The sequence below is a fragment of the Oncorhynchus clarkii genome, chromosome 2 (assembly GCF_045791955.1).
Source record: "Oncorhynchus clarkii lewisi isolate Uvic-CL-2024 chromosome 2, UVic_Ocla_1.0, whole genome shotgun sequence".
NCBI classification, from domain to species: domain Eukaryota; kingdom Metazoa; phylum Chordata; class Actinopteri; order Salmoniformes; family Salmonidae; genus Oncorhynchus; species Oncorhynchus clarkii.
Genome location: NC_092148.1, coordinates 91,611,205 through 91,627,097, shown reverse-complemented (window position 1 = coordinate 91,627,097; position 15,893 = coordinate 91,611,205). Strand labels below are relative to the sequence as shown.

Sequence of the window (15,893 nt, the reverse complement as noted above, 5' to 3'; positions counted from 1 at the left end):
TTTATTATAAAAAATGACTTGTGATTGATTTTGGGATTGCTTTACAAGTGTCAATCTTGACATACATGACATAGTTCCTGTTGTCGCACTGCCTCCTACCTGGCTCCAACTTCTAGATATACTGTAAAACATTATCAACTATAGAGATCAACAAGCTGTCCGGGAACGCTATCTATCAATGCTCTAAAGATCATTCTAGATCAACATAGAGAATCTAAAAGCTGCTAAGAGAGATTTGTATATATTAATATCAATATTGATTATTATTGCATAGGATAATAGCCATGCTATCTATACACAATACACACTTTAATTTCAGTTAAACACAGCAGTTAGAATGATTAGGAGGAGTTGTTACAGTTACATACTAAATTAACTTTATATAGAGATCTTTTTTTTATTTCCATTATTTTTCCAAAATGTAAGTGCATCTCATGAATGAATATCCTTGATATTACTACATGTATGGTTGGTTATACAAGGTGGTTGGATACATACAATACAGTACATGTTAAATATAGGGATTTTCAATCAAATCCAAAAAGACAGGGACATTGCAAAGCCCTTACTAAAACGCAAAACCAGATGTGATCTGATAAAATATGAATGAATAAGTAACCGATTTATAAAATGGTATGCAGCAGAATGATAAACTGTACAGATCTACTGTCATACCAGCATTATAATTGGTGGCGAAGTCTTTAGCTTCTCATAATCAACACAAATAGTGATTATCTATTATCTAAGTAAACAAAAAAACAAGCCTGTGTCCCAAGTGACACCCTATTCCATATCATTCCATTCACATTCAAATCTGGACTTTGAAACCATTTCCACTCTTTTTTCTTTAATCCGGGGGGGCCTGGTTTAGACCTGGAACACCAGGTAGGGCAAATGCATTAACAGGTAGAAAAACCATCAGTTCTACAGAGCTAGTATGATAAGATTTGAATACTCCTGTCCTATAGAGTGCAGTACTTTTGACTAGAGACCTTTAGGGGGGGGGGGGTGGGGGGACTATATAGGGAAAAAGAGTGTCATTTAGGACACAGTCCAAAAAGCCATGTCAGGTCCGGACCAAACAGAAAGTTAGAATACCTTGCATGCATTACTTCAGAATTGAGTAAAAATCGGAAAAAATGATAAGAATTTGATCAGAATAAATAATCAAATCAAAACGATCAATAAACAGCGACAATCAATAACTGCATGCAGCAAACAATGGTTATAATGCTTCCATAGACACTTCATAAGTCATTCATAATGCTATGGGATCACGTTCATTGATCACATTCTTCACCCTTGTCACACGATAGCTAGATAATCAAAATCAGAAGGCATGCCTCATCAATAATCAATCAATACAGACATTTACAGTAGCTCCTTCCTCCTCCTCTTCTTCTTCTACGTCGTTTTATTGGCAGATAAATTCTTATTAACACATTTCTATAAATCCCTTTTCCTGGTTACCTTCATATGGTCGATACATACATGTATAATATGTTATTATCTGTGGAAGGAAAACCAGGAAGTCAGTCATTAGTGTGTAAGTTAAATTGCTTAGGTTGTAATGACACCATGGTTGGGGATAATTCCATTTGAATTCAGTCCATTAGGTTCACTTCCTGGATTTATTGAAATGGAATTGACCCCACAACCCTGGCTGTTGCACACCACTTTCAGGGGGGCGATTTCATGTATAATGATGTATGGTCCTGTCATGTATAGTCATGTATATTATATCTGTCATATATGTATGTATGTATATCTGTCAGTTTATAATATATAACTAAGAACAGCCTCGATTTGTCGGGGCATGGACTCGACAAACCGTTCCACACAGGGATGCTGGCCCATGTTGACCAATACTTCCCACAGTTGTGTCAAATTGCCTGAATGTCCTTTGGGTGGTGGACCATTCTTGAAACACACAGGAAACTGTTGAGCGTGAAAAACCCAGCAGGCTTCCAGTTCTTGACTCACTCAAACCGGTGCGCCTGGAACCTACTACCATACCCCGTTTAAAGGCACTTGAATCTTTTGTCTTGCCCATTCACCCTTTGAATGGAACACAGACACAATCCATGTCTCAGTTGTCTCAACAATCCTTCATTAACCCCGTCTCCTCCCCTTTAGTTTCACTGATTTAAGGGGATTTAACAGGTGACATCAATAAGGGATTATAGCTTTCACATAGATTCACCTGGTCAGTCTGTTGCGGAAAGAGAAGGCGTTCTTATTGTTTAGTCCACTCAGTGTACATCTGTCTGTCAGTGGTATTGACGAGATTACATCTATCTGTCAGTGGTATTGATGAGATTACATCTATCTGTCAGTGGTATTGATGAGATTACATCTATCTGTCAGTGGTATTGACAGGATTACATCTGTCTGTCAGTGGTATTGATGAGATTACATCTATCTGTCAGTGGTATTGACGAGATTACATCTATCTGTCAGTGGTATTGATGAGATTACATCTATCTGTCAGTGGTATTGACAGGATTACATCTATCTGTCAGTGGTATTGACAGGATTACATCTATCTGTCAGTGGTATTGACAGGATTACATCTGTCTGTCAGTGGTATTGATGAGATTACATCTATCTGTCAGTGGTATTGATGAGATTACATCTATCTGTCAGTGGTATTGATGAGATTACATCTATCTGTCAGTGGTATTGACGAGATTACATCTATCTGTCAGTGGTATTGACGAGATTACATCTATCTGTCAGTGGTATTGACGAGATTACATCTATCTGTCAGTGGTATTGATGAGATTACATCTATCTGTCAGTGGTATTGATGAGATTACATCTATCTGTCAGTGGTATTGACAGGATTACATCTGTCTGTCAGTGGTATTGATGAGATTACATCTATCTGTCAGTGGTATTGATGAGATTACATCTATCTGTCAGTGGTATTGATGAGATTACATCTATCTGTCAGTGGTATTGATGAGATTACATCTATCTGTCAGTGGTATTGACAGGATTACATCTATCTGTCAGTGGTATTGATGAGATTACATCTATCTGTCAGTGGTATTGACAGGATTACATCTATCTGTCAGTGGTATTGACAGGATTACATCTATCTGTCAGTGGTATTGACAGGATTACATCTATCTGTCAGTGGTATTGACAGGATTACATCTATCTGTCAGTGGTATTGATGAGATTACATCTATCTGTCAGTGGTATTGATGAGATTACATCTATCTGTCAGTGGTATTGATGAGATTACATCTATCTGTCAGTGGTATTGACAGGATTACATCTGTCTGTCAGTGGTATTGATGAGATTACATCTATCTGTCAGTGGTATTGATGAGATTACATCTATCTGTCAGTGGTATTGATGAGATTACATCTATCTGTCAGTGGTATTGACAGGATTACATCTATCTGTCAGTGGTATTGATGAGATTACATCTATCTGTCAGTGGTATTGATGAGATTACATCTATCTGTCAGTGGTATTGATGAGATTACATCTATCTGTCAGTGGTATTGACGAGATTACATCTATCTGTCAGTGGTATTGACGAGATTACATCTATCTGTCAGTGGTATTGACAGGATTACATCTATCTGTCAGTGGTATTGACGAGATTACATCTATCTGTCAGTGGTATTGACAGGATTACATCTATCTGTCAGTGGTATTGACAGGATTACATCTATCTGTCAGTGGTATTGACAGGATTACATCTATCTGTCAGTGGTATTGACAGGATTACATCTATCTGTCAGTGGTATTGACAGGATTACATCTATCTGTCAGTGGTATTGATGAGATTACATCTATCTGTCAGTGGTATTGACAGGATTACATCTGTCTGTCAGTGGTATTGATGAGATTACATCTATCTGTCAGTGGTATTGATGAGATTACATCTATCTGTCAGTGGTATTGACGAGATTACATCTATCTGTCAGTGGTATTGACAGGATTACATCTATCTGTCAGTGGTATTGACAGGATTACATCTATCTGTCAGTGGTATTGACAGGATTACATCTATCTGTCAGTGGTATTGACAGGATTACATCTATCTGTCAGTGGTATTGACAGGATTACATCTATCTGTCAGTGGTATTGACAGGATTACATCTATCTGTCAGTGGTATTGATGAGATTACATCTATCTGTCAGTGGTATTGACAGGATTACATCTATCTGTCAGTGGTATTGATGAGATTACATCTATCTGTCAGTGGTATTGATGAGATTACATCTATCTGTCAGTGGTATTGATGAGATTACATCTATCTGTCAGTGGTATTGATGAGATTACATCTATCTGTCAGTGGTATTGACAGGATTACATCTGTCTGTCAGTGGTATTGATGAGATTACATCTATCTGTCAGTGGTATTGATGAGATTACATCTATCTGTCAGTGGTATTGATGAGATTACATCTATCTGTCAGTGGTATTGACAGGATTACATCTATCTGTCAGTGGTATTGATGAGATTACATCTATCTGTCAGTGGTATTGATGAGATTACATCTATCTGTCAGTGGTATTGATGAGATTACATCTATCTGTCAGTGGTATATCTGTCAGTGGTATTGACGAGATTACAGCTATCTGTCAGTGGTATTGATGAGAAACAGTGTGGTCACAGTTTATTGATAAAGTAGACTAGCTTTGTTTTTCAATATTGATCCCCTGTACAACATGTGGCTGGCTATCTGTGGTGATTAACAGGTTATTCATAACATACTGTAGCTACATGATGCAGTAAACAACAACAACATACAACTGGATAAACAGATCATATGTATCAAGCTTCTCAGATTAGGAGTGCTGAATTAGGATCAGCCCCCCCCTCCATGTCTGTGATCCTATTAATTGTGTTCTGTAAGCAAAAACGATCCTGAATCAGATGCTTGATGCTTTAGTTTCTTATCTTGGCATTACCAATAAAAAAAATCTAACTTACCAGTGTGCTCAGTTTGTGTTCCTCTGACGAAGGTTCTTGTCTTTGTGATTGTTGGTGGAATTAGTTTTCCTTCAATAGGATACACACACGTTAGACTGGGATACCATCAAAAATAATTATACTGTAATGCACCTTATTGCTGATCACAAATATTACATCTACTGATCATTCAAACGGGTTAGAACCCTACAACTACTGATCATTCAAAAGGGTTAGAACCCTACAACTACTGATCATTCAAAGGGGTTAGAACCCTACAACTACTGATCATTCAAAAGGGTTAGAACCCTACAACTACTGATCATTCAAAGGGGTTAGAACCCTACAACTACTGATCATTCAAAGGGGTTAGAACCCTACAACTACTGATCATTCAAAAGGGTTAGAACCCTACATCTACGGATCATTAAAAAGCATTAGAACCCTACATCTACTGATCATTCAAAATAGTTAGAACATTACATCTACTGATCAGTCAAAATAGTTAGAACATTACATCTACTGATCCTTCAAAAGGGTTAGAACCCTACATCCTTGACCATTCAAAAGGGTTAGAACCCTACATCTATTGATCATTAAAAATGGTTAGAACCCTACATCTACTGATCATTCAAAAGGGTTAGAACATTACATCTACTGAACATTCAAAAGGGTTAGAACCCTACAACTACTGATCATTACAAAGGGTTAGAACCCTACAACTACTGATCATTCAAAAGTTGTTTTTTTTTAAGCATGCCGTATGGATGACTCAGAGGCATTGTTGCTGTCAATTAGGAACATTGGAATTTGAAGATCAATTTCAGTTTACTTTCTGAATTCAAATAGAACCCTGATTTACAGTAGTTTACAGAAACAGGTACAGCACGGAAATACTAGAGTAAAACACCATACATAGACTTCTAACTAAATAAATGATTGTAACATAGATGTACTTACATTGGTCCAGCTGGTTCGTCATCTGATGCACAAAGGGAAAACATAGAGAAATGAAGACAAATTAAGAAAATGGTGCACGCTGATGGTGAAATGGCAATTTGTTATGGTAGAAAGTATGTCTAAAAATAAGCAATGTGTTACGGTGGTAATGTGACTGTAACATCTTGCCTGGTTGGAGGCTTGGTCGAACGATGTTCAAAGACAGTTCTGCGTGTTCCATAGTTCCATCATTTTGGAATTGAACTTAGTTCCATAAGTGGAATTAAAAGGGCAATTTCACATATTCATAATCTCCAGCATCACTCCAACATTAACATGCAGTGTGTGAAAATGGAGCCTTTTTATGTTTTGTAGTAGTAAAAAAAGAAAGAAAGGAAGATTAGTTGTTTCCAATGACATCAGTGTACATATTTTGATTTTAAACAATTATGAATATGCATCGATTACTAATTAAAAAATACTAATTGTCTACTAATTGTCCACTAAATGTCTACATATTGGTTAATGATGTCATTCAAAACACTTATCTTGATTATGGCAGCCCCCGGGCCCCCCCCAGCTTCACCTCTCTGACTCAGAGGGGTTGGGTTAAATGCGGTAGACACATTTCAGTTGAAGGCCTTCAGTTGTACAACTGACTAGGTATCCCCCTCTCCCTTTCCCTCTCTCTTTTTAACTACAAAAACTTAGAAACACGCCATTTTCACATATGTTGATGTTGGGGTGGTGCTGGAGATGATGAATATGAAGTTGAAACATTTTCTATATGTCCCTTTAAATTCTATATGTGGAATTCAGTTAAATTCCATAAGTGAATGAACTAAACTTAACCTCATAACCATGCTGATGGAATGGAAGCTCAGATAAAGAGGTTAAATAGAGAATAGAACCTATGCTGAATGGAAGCCATCTTAAAACTTAGCGTGAGACGGACAAATCACAGTAACAATTAACACAAAATGCAGTCAAAAAGAGCAATAAAACCAACAAGAACCATGGGATGACAAAGTGATTATGAAATTCAAGCAGAGCAGATGCAAGTTTAAAATTCACTTTTGTTACACACATACCGTATCATGCATAGGCAGACAGACTGCGCACAAAGGTCTATTCACGAACTGCCATTGAAATTGACCAGCACAGAGAAAACAATTGTTGTCCTGTGAGGCTAAATCGGTAGTGCATAGTGCTTGCAAAGCCAAGGAGTGTGGGTTCGATTCCTACTGTAAGTCACTTTTTATTAAACCGTCTGCTACATGGCATGTATTATATTATATTCATTGACTCTTTACAAAAGGTATATATGCTCCTAGCATAAACTAGAGAATACAAAACATTCAAAACTGAAGATACCCTTGAAGGTGAGTGACCTTGAAGGTGACCTTGAAGGTGACCTTGAAGGTGACCTTGAAGGTGACCTTGAAGGTGACCTTGAAGGTGACCTTGGCACAATATACCATTTGTTTTGTTTATGTAAGCTCAGAGTCTTTGACTGAGAAACGCCATAGAGAAGTAGCCTAAGCAGCAAGTTAGGATGCATTACACTTTTAAGGTTCTAAAGAAAACCCAGTGAGCAAAACGAGCGATATGACCAGATAACAACCAAAATATGACGTCTTGATGAAATCTCGATGCCGTCAGTAAAAAAAAAAAAACGTCTTTACAGAGACCGTTTAGTTGTAAACTGGTAATATGACCAGATGACAACCAAAATATGACGTCTTGATGACATCTCGATGCCGTCAGTAAAATAAACATCTTTACAGAGACCATTTAGTTGTAAACTGGTAATATGACCAGATGACAACCAAAATATGACGTCTTGATGACATCTCGATGCCGTCAGTAAAATAAACATCTTTACAGAGACCGTTTAGTTGTTTAGTTGTAAACCAGTAATATAAATCTTTCCAATATCTTTCCAACAACAAAATCAGTTTAAAACCAGATAATTACGTCTGTTTGACGTCTTGTGCCAAATTTTGCCCACTGTGGACAGATGCATGTAGATAATGTTGTGTGAATATGTCCTGGGGTCAGATTTGCTGTCTTGGCCAATATCCTATGGTACAACAACCATAGGAGTTAGCTGAACAACACAAACAGCTCTTGGGCCAGGCATAGTATGTTATAGATGCTGATTGAAACTCAAGAGGCATGCAGGAGTCTCTCACTTACCAAACATAGGTTGGGTTATGCAATTTGGGAAAGAGGCGGGGAAAATATTACACAGTAATACCCTACTTGTATACTCTAAACTTGTCTTAGCACTGCTAATATATATTAACTAAGGGTGTGTGTGTGTGTGTGTGTGTGTGTGTGTGTGCGCGCGCGCGTGTCACACCTTCGCAGTAGACATCTGCTCTGTCGTTACCTGACACTATGCTGGCTGCGCCTGCACTCAATAACTCAGTCTGAGTAGCTTCACCCAACAGGCGGACACACACACACACACACACGACACACAACTCAGTTGTTGTAGAACACACCTTGTCAGGACAATCTCAGGGATAGAATATTCTTGGGTAGTATGACACTGTAGCCAACAGGGAAGTGTCTATTATTAACGACTGTCGAAGTGCCTTGGCTTGCTCCCCAAATGGCACCCTGTTCTCTATACAGAGCCCTATATGCCCACTGTCCAAAGTAGTGCACTATACAGGCAATAAGGCACCATTTGAAACGCATGTCATTCTCTTGTTTTCAGTTAGGCCAGCTGGGACGATGTAAAACCAGCTGGGACGATGGTAGACTAGCTGGGACGATGTTAGACTAGCTGGGACGATGTTAGGCCAGCTAGGACGATGTTAGGCCAGCTGGGACGATGTAAAACCAGCTGGGACGATGGTAGACTAGCTGGGACGATGTTAGATTAGCTGTGACGATGTTAGGCCAGCTAGGACGATGTTAGGCCAGCTGGGACGATGTAAAACCAGCTGGGACGATGGTAGACTAGCTGGGACGATGTTAGACTAGCTGTGACGATGTTAGGCCAGCTAGGACAATGTTAGGCCAGCTGGGACGATGTAAAACCAGCTGGGACGATGGTAGACTAGCTGGGACGATGGTAGACTAGCTGGGACGATGGTAAAACCAGCTGGGACGATGTTAGGCCAGCTAGGACGATGTTAGGCCAGCTAGGACGATGTTAGGCCAGCTGGGATGATGTTAGGCCAGCTGGGACGATGTTAGGCCAGCTGGGACGATGTTAGGCCAGCAGGGACGATGTTAGGCCAGCTGGGACGATGTTAGGCCAGCAGGGACGATGTTAGGCCAGCTGGGACGATGTTATGCCAGCTGGGACGATGTTATGCCAGCTGGGACGATGTTATGCCAGCTGGGACGATGTTATGCCAGCTGGGACGATGGTAGACTAGCTGGGACGATGTAAAACAAGCTGGGACGATGGTAGACTAGCTGGGACGATGTTAGACTAGCTGGGACGATGTTAGGCCAACTGGGACGATGTAAAACAAGCTGGGACGATGGCAGTCCAGCTGGGACGATGGTAGGCCAGCTGGAACGATGGTAGGCCAACTGGGACGATGGTAGGCCAGCTGGGACGATGTTAGGCAAGCTGGGACGACGTTAGGCCAGCTGGGACGACGTTAGGCCAGCTGGGACGATGTTAGGCCAGCTGGGACGATGTTAGGCCAGCTGGGACGATGTTAGGCCAGCTGGGACGATGTAAAACAAGCTGGGACTATGTTAGGCCAACTGGGACGATGGTAGGCCAACTGGGACGATGGTAGGCCAGCTGGGACGATGGTAGGCCAGCTGGAACGATGTTAAGCCAGCTGGGACGATGTTATGCCAGCTGGGACGATGTTAGGCCAGCTGGGACGATGTTAGGCCAGCTGGGACGATGTTATGCCAGCTGGGACGATGTTATGCCAGCTGGGACAATGTTATGCCAGCTGGGACAATGTTAGGCCAGCTGGGACGATGTTAGGCCAGCTGGGACGATGTAAAACAAACTGGGACTATGTTAGGCCAACTGGGACGATGGTAGGCCAACTGGGACGATGGTAGGCCAGCTGGGACGATGGTAGGCCAGCTGGGACGATGTTAGGCCAGCAGGGACGATGTTAGGCCAGCTGGGACGATGTTATGCCAGCTGGGACGATGTTATGCCAGCTGGGACGATGTTAGGCCAGCTGGGACGATGTTAGGCCAGCTGGGACGATGTTAGGCCAGCAGGGACGATGTTAGGCCAGCTGGGACAATGTTATGCCAGCAGGGACGATGTTATGCCAGCTGGGACGATGTTATGCCAGCTGGGACGATGTTATGCCAGCTGGGACGATGTTATGCCAGCTGGGACGATGTTATGCCAGCTGGGACGATGGTAGACTAGCTGGGACGATGTAAAACAAGCTGGGACGATGGTAGACTAGCTGGGACGATGTTAGACTAGCTGGGACGATGTTAGGCCAGCTGGGACGATGTTAGGCCAGCTGGGACGATGTTTGCCAGCTGGGACGATGTTAGGCCAGCTGGGACGATGTAAAACAAGCTGGGACTATGTTAGGCCAACTGGGACGATGGTAGGCCAACTGGGACGATGGTAGGCCAGCTGGGACGATGGTAGGCCAGCTGGGACGATGGTAGGTCAGCTGGGACGATGGTAGGCCAGCTGGGACGATGTTAGGTCAGCTGGGACGATGTTATGCCAGCTGGGACGATGTTATGCCAGCTGGGACGATGTTAGGCCAGCTGGGACGATGTTAGGCCAGCTGGGACGATGTTATGCCAGCTGGGACGATGTTATGCCAGCTGGGACGATGTTAGGCCAGCTGGGACGATGTTAGGCCAGCTGGGACGATGTTAGGCCAGCTGGGACGATGTTAGGCCAGCTGGGACGATGTAAAACAAGCTGGGACTATGTTAGGCCAACTGGGACGATGGTAGGCCAACTGGGACGATGGTAGGCCAGCTGGGACGATGGTAGGCCAGCTGGGACGATGGTAGGCCAGCTGGGACGATGTAGGCCAGCTGGGACGATGTTAGGCCAGCTGGGACGATGTTATACCAGCTGGGACGATGTTATGCCAGCTGGGACGATGTTAGGCCAGCTGGGACGATGTTAGGCCAGCTGGGACGATGTTATGCCAGCTGGGACGATGTTAGACTAGCTGGGACGATGTTAGACTAGCTGGGACGATGTTAGACTAGCTGGGACGATGTAAAACCAGCTGGGACGATTTAAAACCAGCTGGGACGATGGTAGACAAGCTGGGGCGCTGTTATGCCAGCTGGGGCGCTGTTAGGCCAGCTGGGGCGATGTTAGACTAGCTGGGACGATGTTAGACTAGCTGGGACGATGTTAGGCCAACTGGGACGATGTTAAGCCAACTGGGACGATATTAGACTAGCTGGGACGATGTTAGGCCAGCTGGGACGATGTTAGGCCAGCTGGGACGATGTTAGGCCAGCTGGGACGATGTTATGCCAGCTGGGATGATGTTAAACTAGCTGGGACAATGTTATGCCAGCTGGGACGATGTTATGCCAGCTGGGACGATGTTATGCCAGCTGGGACGATGTTATGCCAGTTGGGACGATGTTAAGCCAGCTGGGACGATGTTAAGCCAACTGGGACGATGTAAAACCAGCTGGGACGATGTTAAGCCAGCTGGGACGATGTTAAGCCAGCTGGGACGATGTTAAGCCAGCTGGGACGATGTTAAGCCAGCTGGGACGATGTTAGGCCAGCTGGGACGATGTTAGGCCAGCTGGGACGATGTTAGGCCAACTGGGACGATGTTATGCCAGCTGGGACGATGTTATGCCAGCTGAGACGATGTTAAGCAAGCTGGGACGATGTTAAGCCAACTGGGACGATGTTAAGCCAACTGGGACGATGTAAAACCAGCTGGGACGATGTTAAGCCAGCTGGGACGATGTTAAGCCAGCTGGGACGATGTTAAGCCAGCTGGGACGATGTTAGGCCAGCTGGGACGATGTTAAGCCAGCTGGGACGATGTTAAGCCAGCTGGGACGATGTTAGGCCAGCTGGGACGATGTTAGGCCAGCTGGGACGATGTTAAGCCAGCTGGGACGATGTTAAGCCAGCTGGGACGATGTTAGGCCAGCTGGGACGATGTTAAGCCAGCTGGGACGATGTTAGGCCAGCTGGGACGATGTTAGGCCAGCTGGGACGATGTTAAGCCAACTGGGACGATGTAAAACCAGCTGGGACGATGTTAAGCCAGCTGGGACGATGTTAAGCCAGCTGGGACGATGTTAAGCCAGCTGGGACGATGTTAAGCCAGCTGGGACGATGTTAGGCCAGCTGGGACGATGTTAGGCCAGCTGGGACGATGTTAAGCCAGCTGGGACGATGTTAGGCCAGCTGGGACGATGTTAAGCCAGGTGGGACGATGTTAAGCCAGCTGGGACGATGTTAGGCCAGCTGGGACGATATTAAGCCAGCTGGGACGATGTTAAGCCAGCTGGGACGATGTTAGGCCAGCTGGGACAATGTTAGGCCAGCTGGGACGATGTTAAGCCAACTGGGACGATGTAAAACCAGCTGGGACGATGTTAAGCCAGATGGGACGATGTTAAGCCAGCTGGGACGATGTTAAACCAGCTGGGACGATGTTAGGCCAGCTGGGACGATGTTAGGCCAGCTGGGACGATGTTAAGCCAGCTGGGACGATGTTAGGCCAGCTGGGACGATGTTAGGCCAGCTGGGACGATGTTAGGCCAGCTGGGACGATGTTAGGCCAGCTGGGACGATGTTAGGCCAGCTGGGACGATGTTAGCAAGGTAGTAGTGGTAAAAATGTGGAACACATGTCCCTGCTCACTGTGGGTTAATAGGAGGGTAAACCCTGAACACTGTGGGTTAATAGGAGAGTAAACCCTGAACACCGTGGGTTAATAGGAGGGTAAACCCTGAACACCGTGGGTTAATAGGAGGGTAAATCCTGAACACCATAGGAGGGTAAACCCTGAACACCATAGGAGGGTAAACCCTGAACACCGTGGGTTAATAGGAGGGTAAACCCTGGACACCGTGGGTTGAACACCATGGGAGGGTAAACCCTGAACACCGTGGGTTAATAGGAGGGTAAACCCTGGACACCGTGGGTTGAACACCATGGGTTAATAGGAGGGTAAACCCTGAACACCATGGGTTAATAGGAGGGTAAACCCTAAACCCTGAACACCATAGGAGGGTAAACCCTGAACACCATAGGAGGGTAAACCCTGAACACCGTGGGTTAATAGTAGGGTAAACCCTGAACACCGTGGGTTAATAGGAGGGTAAACCCTGATCACTGTGGGTTAATAGGAGGGTAAACTCTGAACACCGTGGGTTAATAGGAGGGTAAACCCTGAACACCGTGGGTTAATAGGAGGGTAAATCCTGAACACTGTGGGTTAATAGGAGGGTAAACCCCGAACACTGTGGGTTAATAGGAGAGTAAACCCTGAACACAGTGGGTTAATAGGAGGGTAAACCCTGGACACCGTGGGTTAATAGGAGGGTAAAGCCTGAACACCGTGGGTTAATAGTAGGGTAAACCCTGAACATCGTGGGTTAATAGGAGAGTAAACCCTGAACACCGTGGGTTAATAGGAGAGTAAACCCTGAACACTGTGGGTTAATAGGAGAGTAAACCCTGAACACCGTGGGTTAATAGGAGGGTAAACCCTAAACCCTGAACACTATAGGAGGGTAAACCCTGAACACCATAGGAGGGTAAACCCTGAACACCGTGGGTTAATAGTAGGGTAAACCCTGAACACCGTGGGTTAATAGGAGAGTAAACCCTGATCACTGTGGGTTAATAGGAGGGTAAACCCTGAACACCGTGGGTTAATAGGAGGGTAAACCCTGAACACCGTGGGTTAATAGGAGGGTAAATCCTGAACACCATAGGAGGGTAAACCCTGAACACCATAGGAGGGTAAACCCTGAACACCGTGGGTTAATAGGAGGGTAAACCCTGGACACCGTGGGTTAATAGGAGGGTATAGCCTGAACACCGTGGGTTAATAGGAGGGTAAACCCTGAACACCATGGGTTAATAGGAGAGTAAACCCTGATCACTGTGGGTTAATAGGAGGGTAAACCCTGAACACTGTGGGTTAAAAGGAGGGTAAACCCTGAACAACGTGGGTTAATAGGAGGGTAAATCCTGAACACTGTGGGTTAATAGGAGGGTAAACCCTGAACACTGTGGGTTAATAGTAGGGTAAACCCTGAACCCTGAACATCGTGGGTTAATAGGAGAGTAAACCCTGAACACTGTGGGTTAATAGGAGGGTAAACCCTGGACACTGTGGGTTAATAGGAGGGTAAAGCCTGAACACCGTGGGTTAATAGGAGAGTAAACCCTGAACACCATGGGTTAATAGGAGAGTAAACCCTGATCACTGTGGGTTAATAGGAGGGTAAACCCTGAACACTGTGGGTTAATAGGAGGGTAAACCCTGAACAACGTGGGTTAATAGGAGGGTAAATCCTGAACACTGTGGGTTAATAGGAGGGTAAACCCTGAACACTGTGGGTTAATAGTAGGGTAAACCCTGAACCCTGAACATCGTGGGTTAATAGGAGAGTAAACCCTGAACACTGTGGGTTAATAGGAGGGTAAACCCTGGACACTGTGGGTTAATAGGAGGGTAAAGCCTGAACACCGTGGGTTAATAGGAGAGTAAACCTTGAACACCGTGGGTTAATAGGAGAGTAAACCCTGAACACTGTGGGTTAATAGGAGAGTAAACCCTGAACACCGTGGGTTAATAGGAGGGTAAACCCTGAACACCGTGGGTTAATAGGAGGGTAAACCCTGAACAACGTGGGTTAATAGGAGGGTAAATCCTGAACACTGTGGGTTAATAGGAGGGTAAACCCTGAACACTGTGGGTTAATAGTAGGGTAAACCCTGAACACTGTGGGTTAATAGGAGGGTAAACCCTGAACAACGTGGGTTAATAGGAGGGTAAATCCTGAACACTGTGGGTTAATAGGAGGGTAAACCCTGAACACTGTGGGTTAATAGTAGGGTAAACCCTGAACCCTGAACATCGTGGGTTAATAGGAGAGTAAACCCTGAACACTGTGGGTTAATAGGAGGGTAAACCCTGGACACTGTGGGTTAATAGGAGGGTAAAGCCTGAACACCGTGGGTTAATAGGAGAGTAAACCTTGAACACCGTGGGTTAATAGGAGAGTAAACCCTGAACACTGTGGGTTAATAGGAGAGTAAACCCTGAACACCGTGGGTTAATAGGAGGGTAAACCCTGAACACCGTGGGTTAATAGGAGGGTAAACCCTGAACACCGTGGGTTAATAGGAGAGTAAAACCTGAACACCGTGGGTTAATAGGAGGGTAAACCCTGAACGCTGTGGGTAAACTAAAATTACTTGGGTTAGCCCTCCACTACATCACTGGTTGTTAGGTCAACAGCTGGTTGGCAAGGATTCACATATACAGAGAGAACTACAGTCTGTTTTAAAAATGTAGCATTGAAGAACGTGGACTATTGTCTTTCTCCACTTTGAAAACAATGAACTACTTGAAATGGCTATCTGCAAACTATACTTGACCACAAAAACAATAAAAACATCAAAATGAGAACAAACCACAAATCAAAATGGCCGCCATGACTGATATGGTCTCAGACTCCTCACTCACCGTCTTGTATGTCGTCTGGCTTCTTGCGTTTTTCATAGACCACGATGATGATGACCAGGATAATGACCTCGGCCAGGACGCCCAGCAGAGGCCAAAGCCAGGCCAGGTAGCTCCGGACCCGCAGCACAGACACCACGGACGAGGTGCCGATCATGTTGGTGGCGTTACACTGGTACTCCCCCGGGTCGGAGCCGATGTCCAGGTTGATGATGCTCAGCTCAGTGTAGTTGTCTTTGTTGTTAATGAAGAAACGGCCAGAGGAGTTTTCAATGTCCTGGGGGGAGGGGGAGAAGAGAAAGACAAGGGTGGGAGAGCAGAGAGAAAAAGAGAGAAGTG

At 44.4% G+C, this 15,893-nt stretch overlaps 2 protein-coding genes across 3 annotated transcripts in view; both read right to left on the bottom strand.

Moving 5' to 3' along the window:
- The window catches only part of LOC139376285 (uncharacterized), a 1,125,987-nt gene that overhangs the window by 939,627 nt on the left and 170,467 nt on the right, over nucleotides 1-15,893 (bottom strand). The window lies entirely within an intron of this gene.
- LOC139383181 (neuroplastin-like) overlaps nucleotides 1-15,893 on the bottom strand; it is a 77,661-nt gene that overhangs the window by 15 nt on the left and 61,753 nt on the right. The window contains exons 5-8 of one of the 2 annotated variants that reach the window (XM_071127611.1): nucleotides 15,558-15,831; nucleotides 5,902-5,923; nucleotides 4,963-5,031; nucleotides 1-1,510 (exon numbers count right to left, since the gene is read on the bottom strand). The exon at nucleotides 1-1,510 is cut by the window's left edge and continues 15 nt beyond it. In XM_071127611.1, coding sequence (XP_070983712.1) covers nucleotides 4,971-5,031; nucleotides 5,902-5,923; nucleotides 15,558-15,831 — 357 coding nt within the window. In that variant the 3' untranslated portion in view covers nucleotides 1-1,510; nucleotides 4,963-4,970. The remainder of the gene's footprint in view (nucleotides 1,511-4,962; nucleotides 5,032-5,901; nucleotides 5,924-15,557; nucleotides 15,832-15,893) is intronic. The other variant, XM_071127600.1, reaches the window with a different exon arrangement.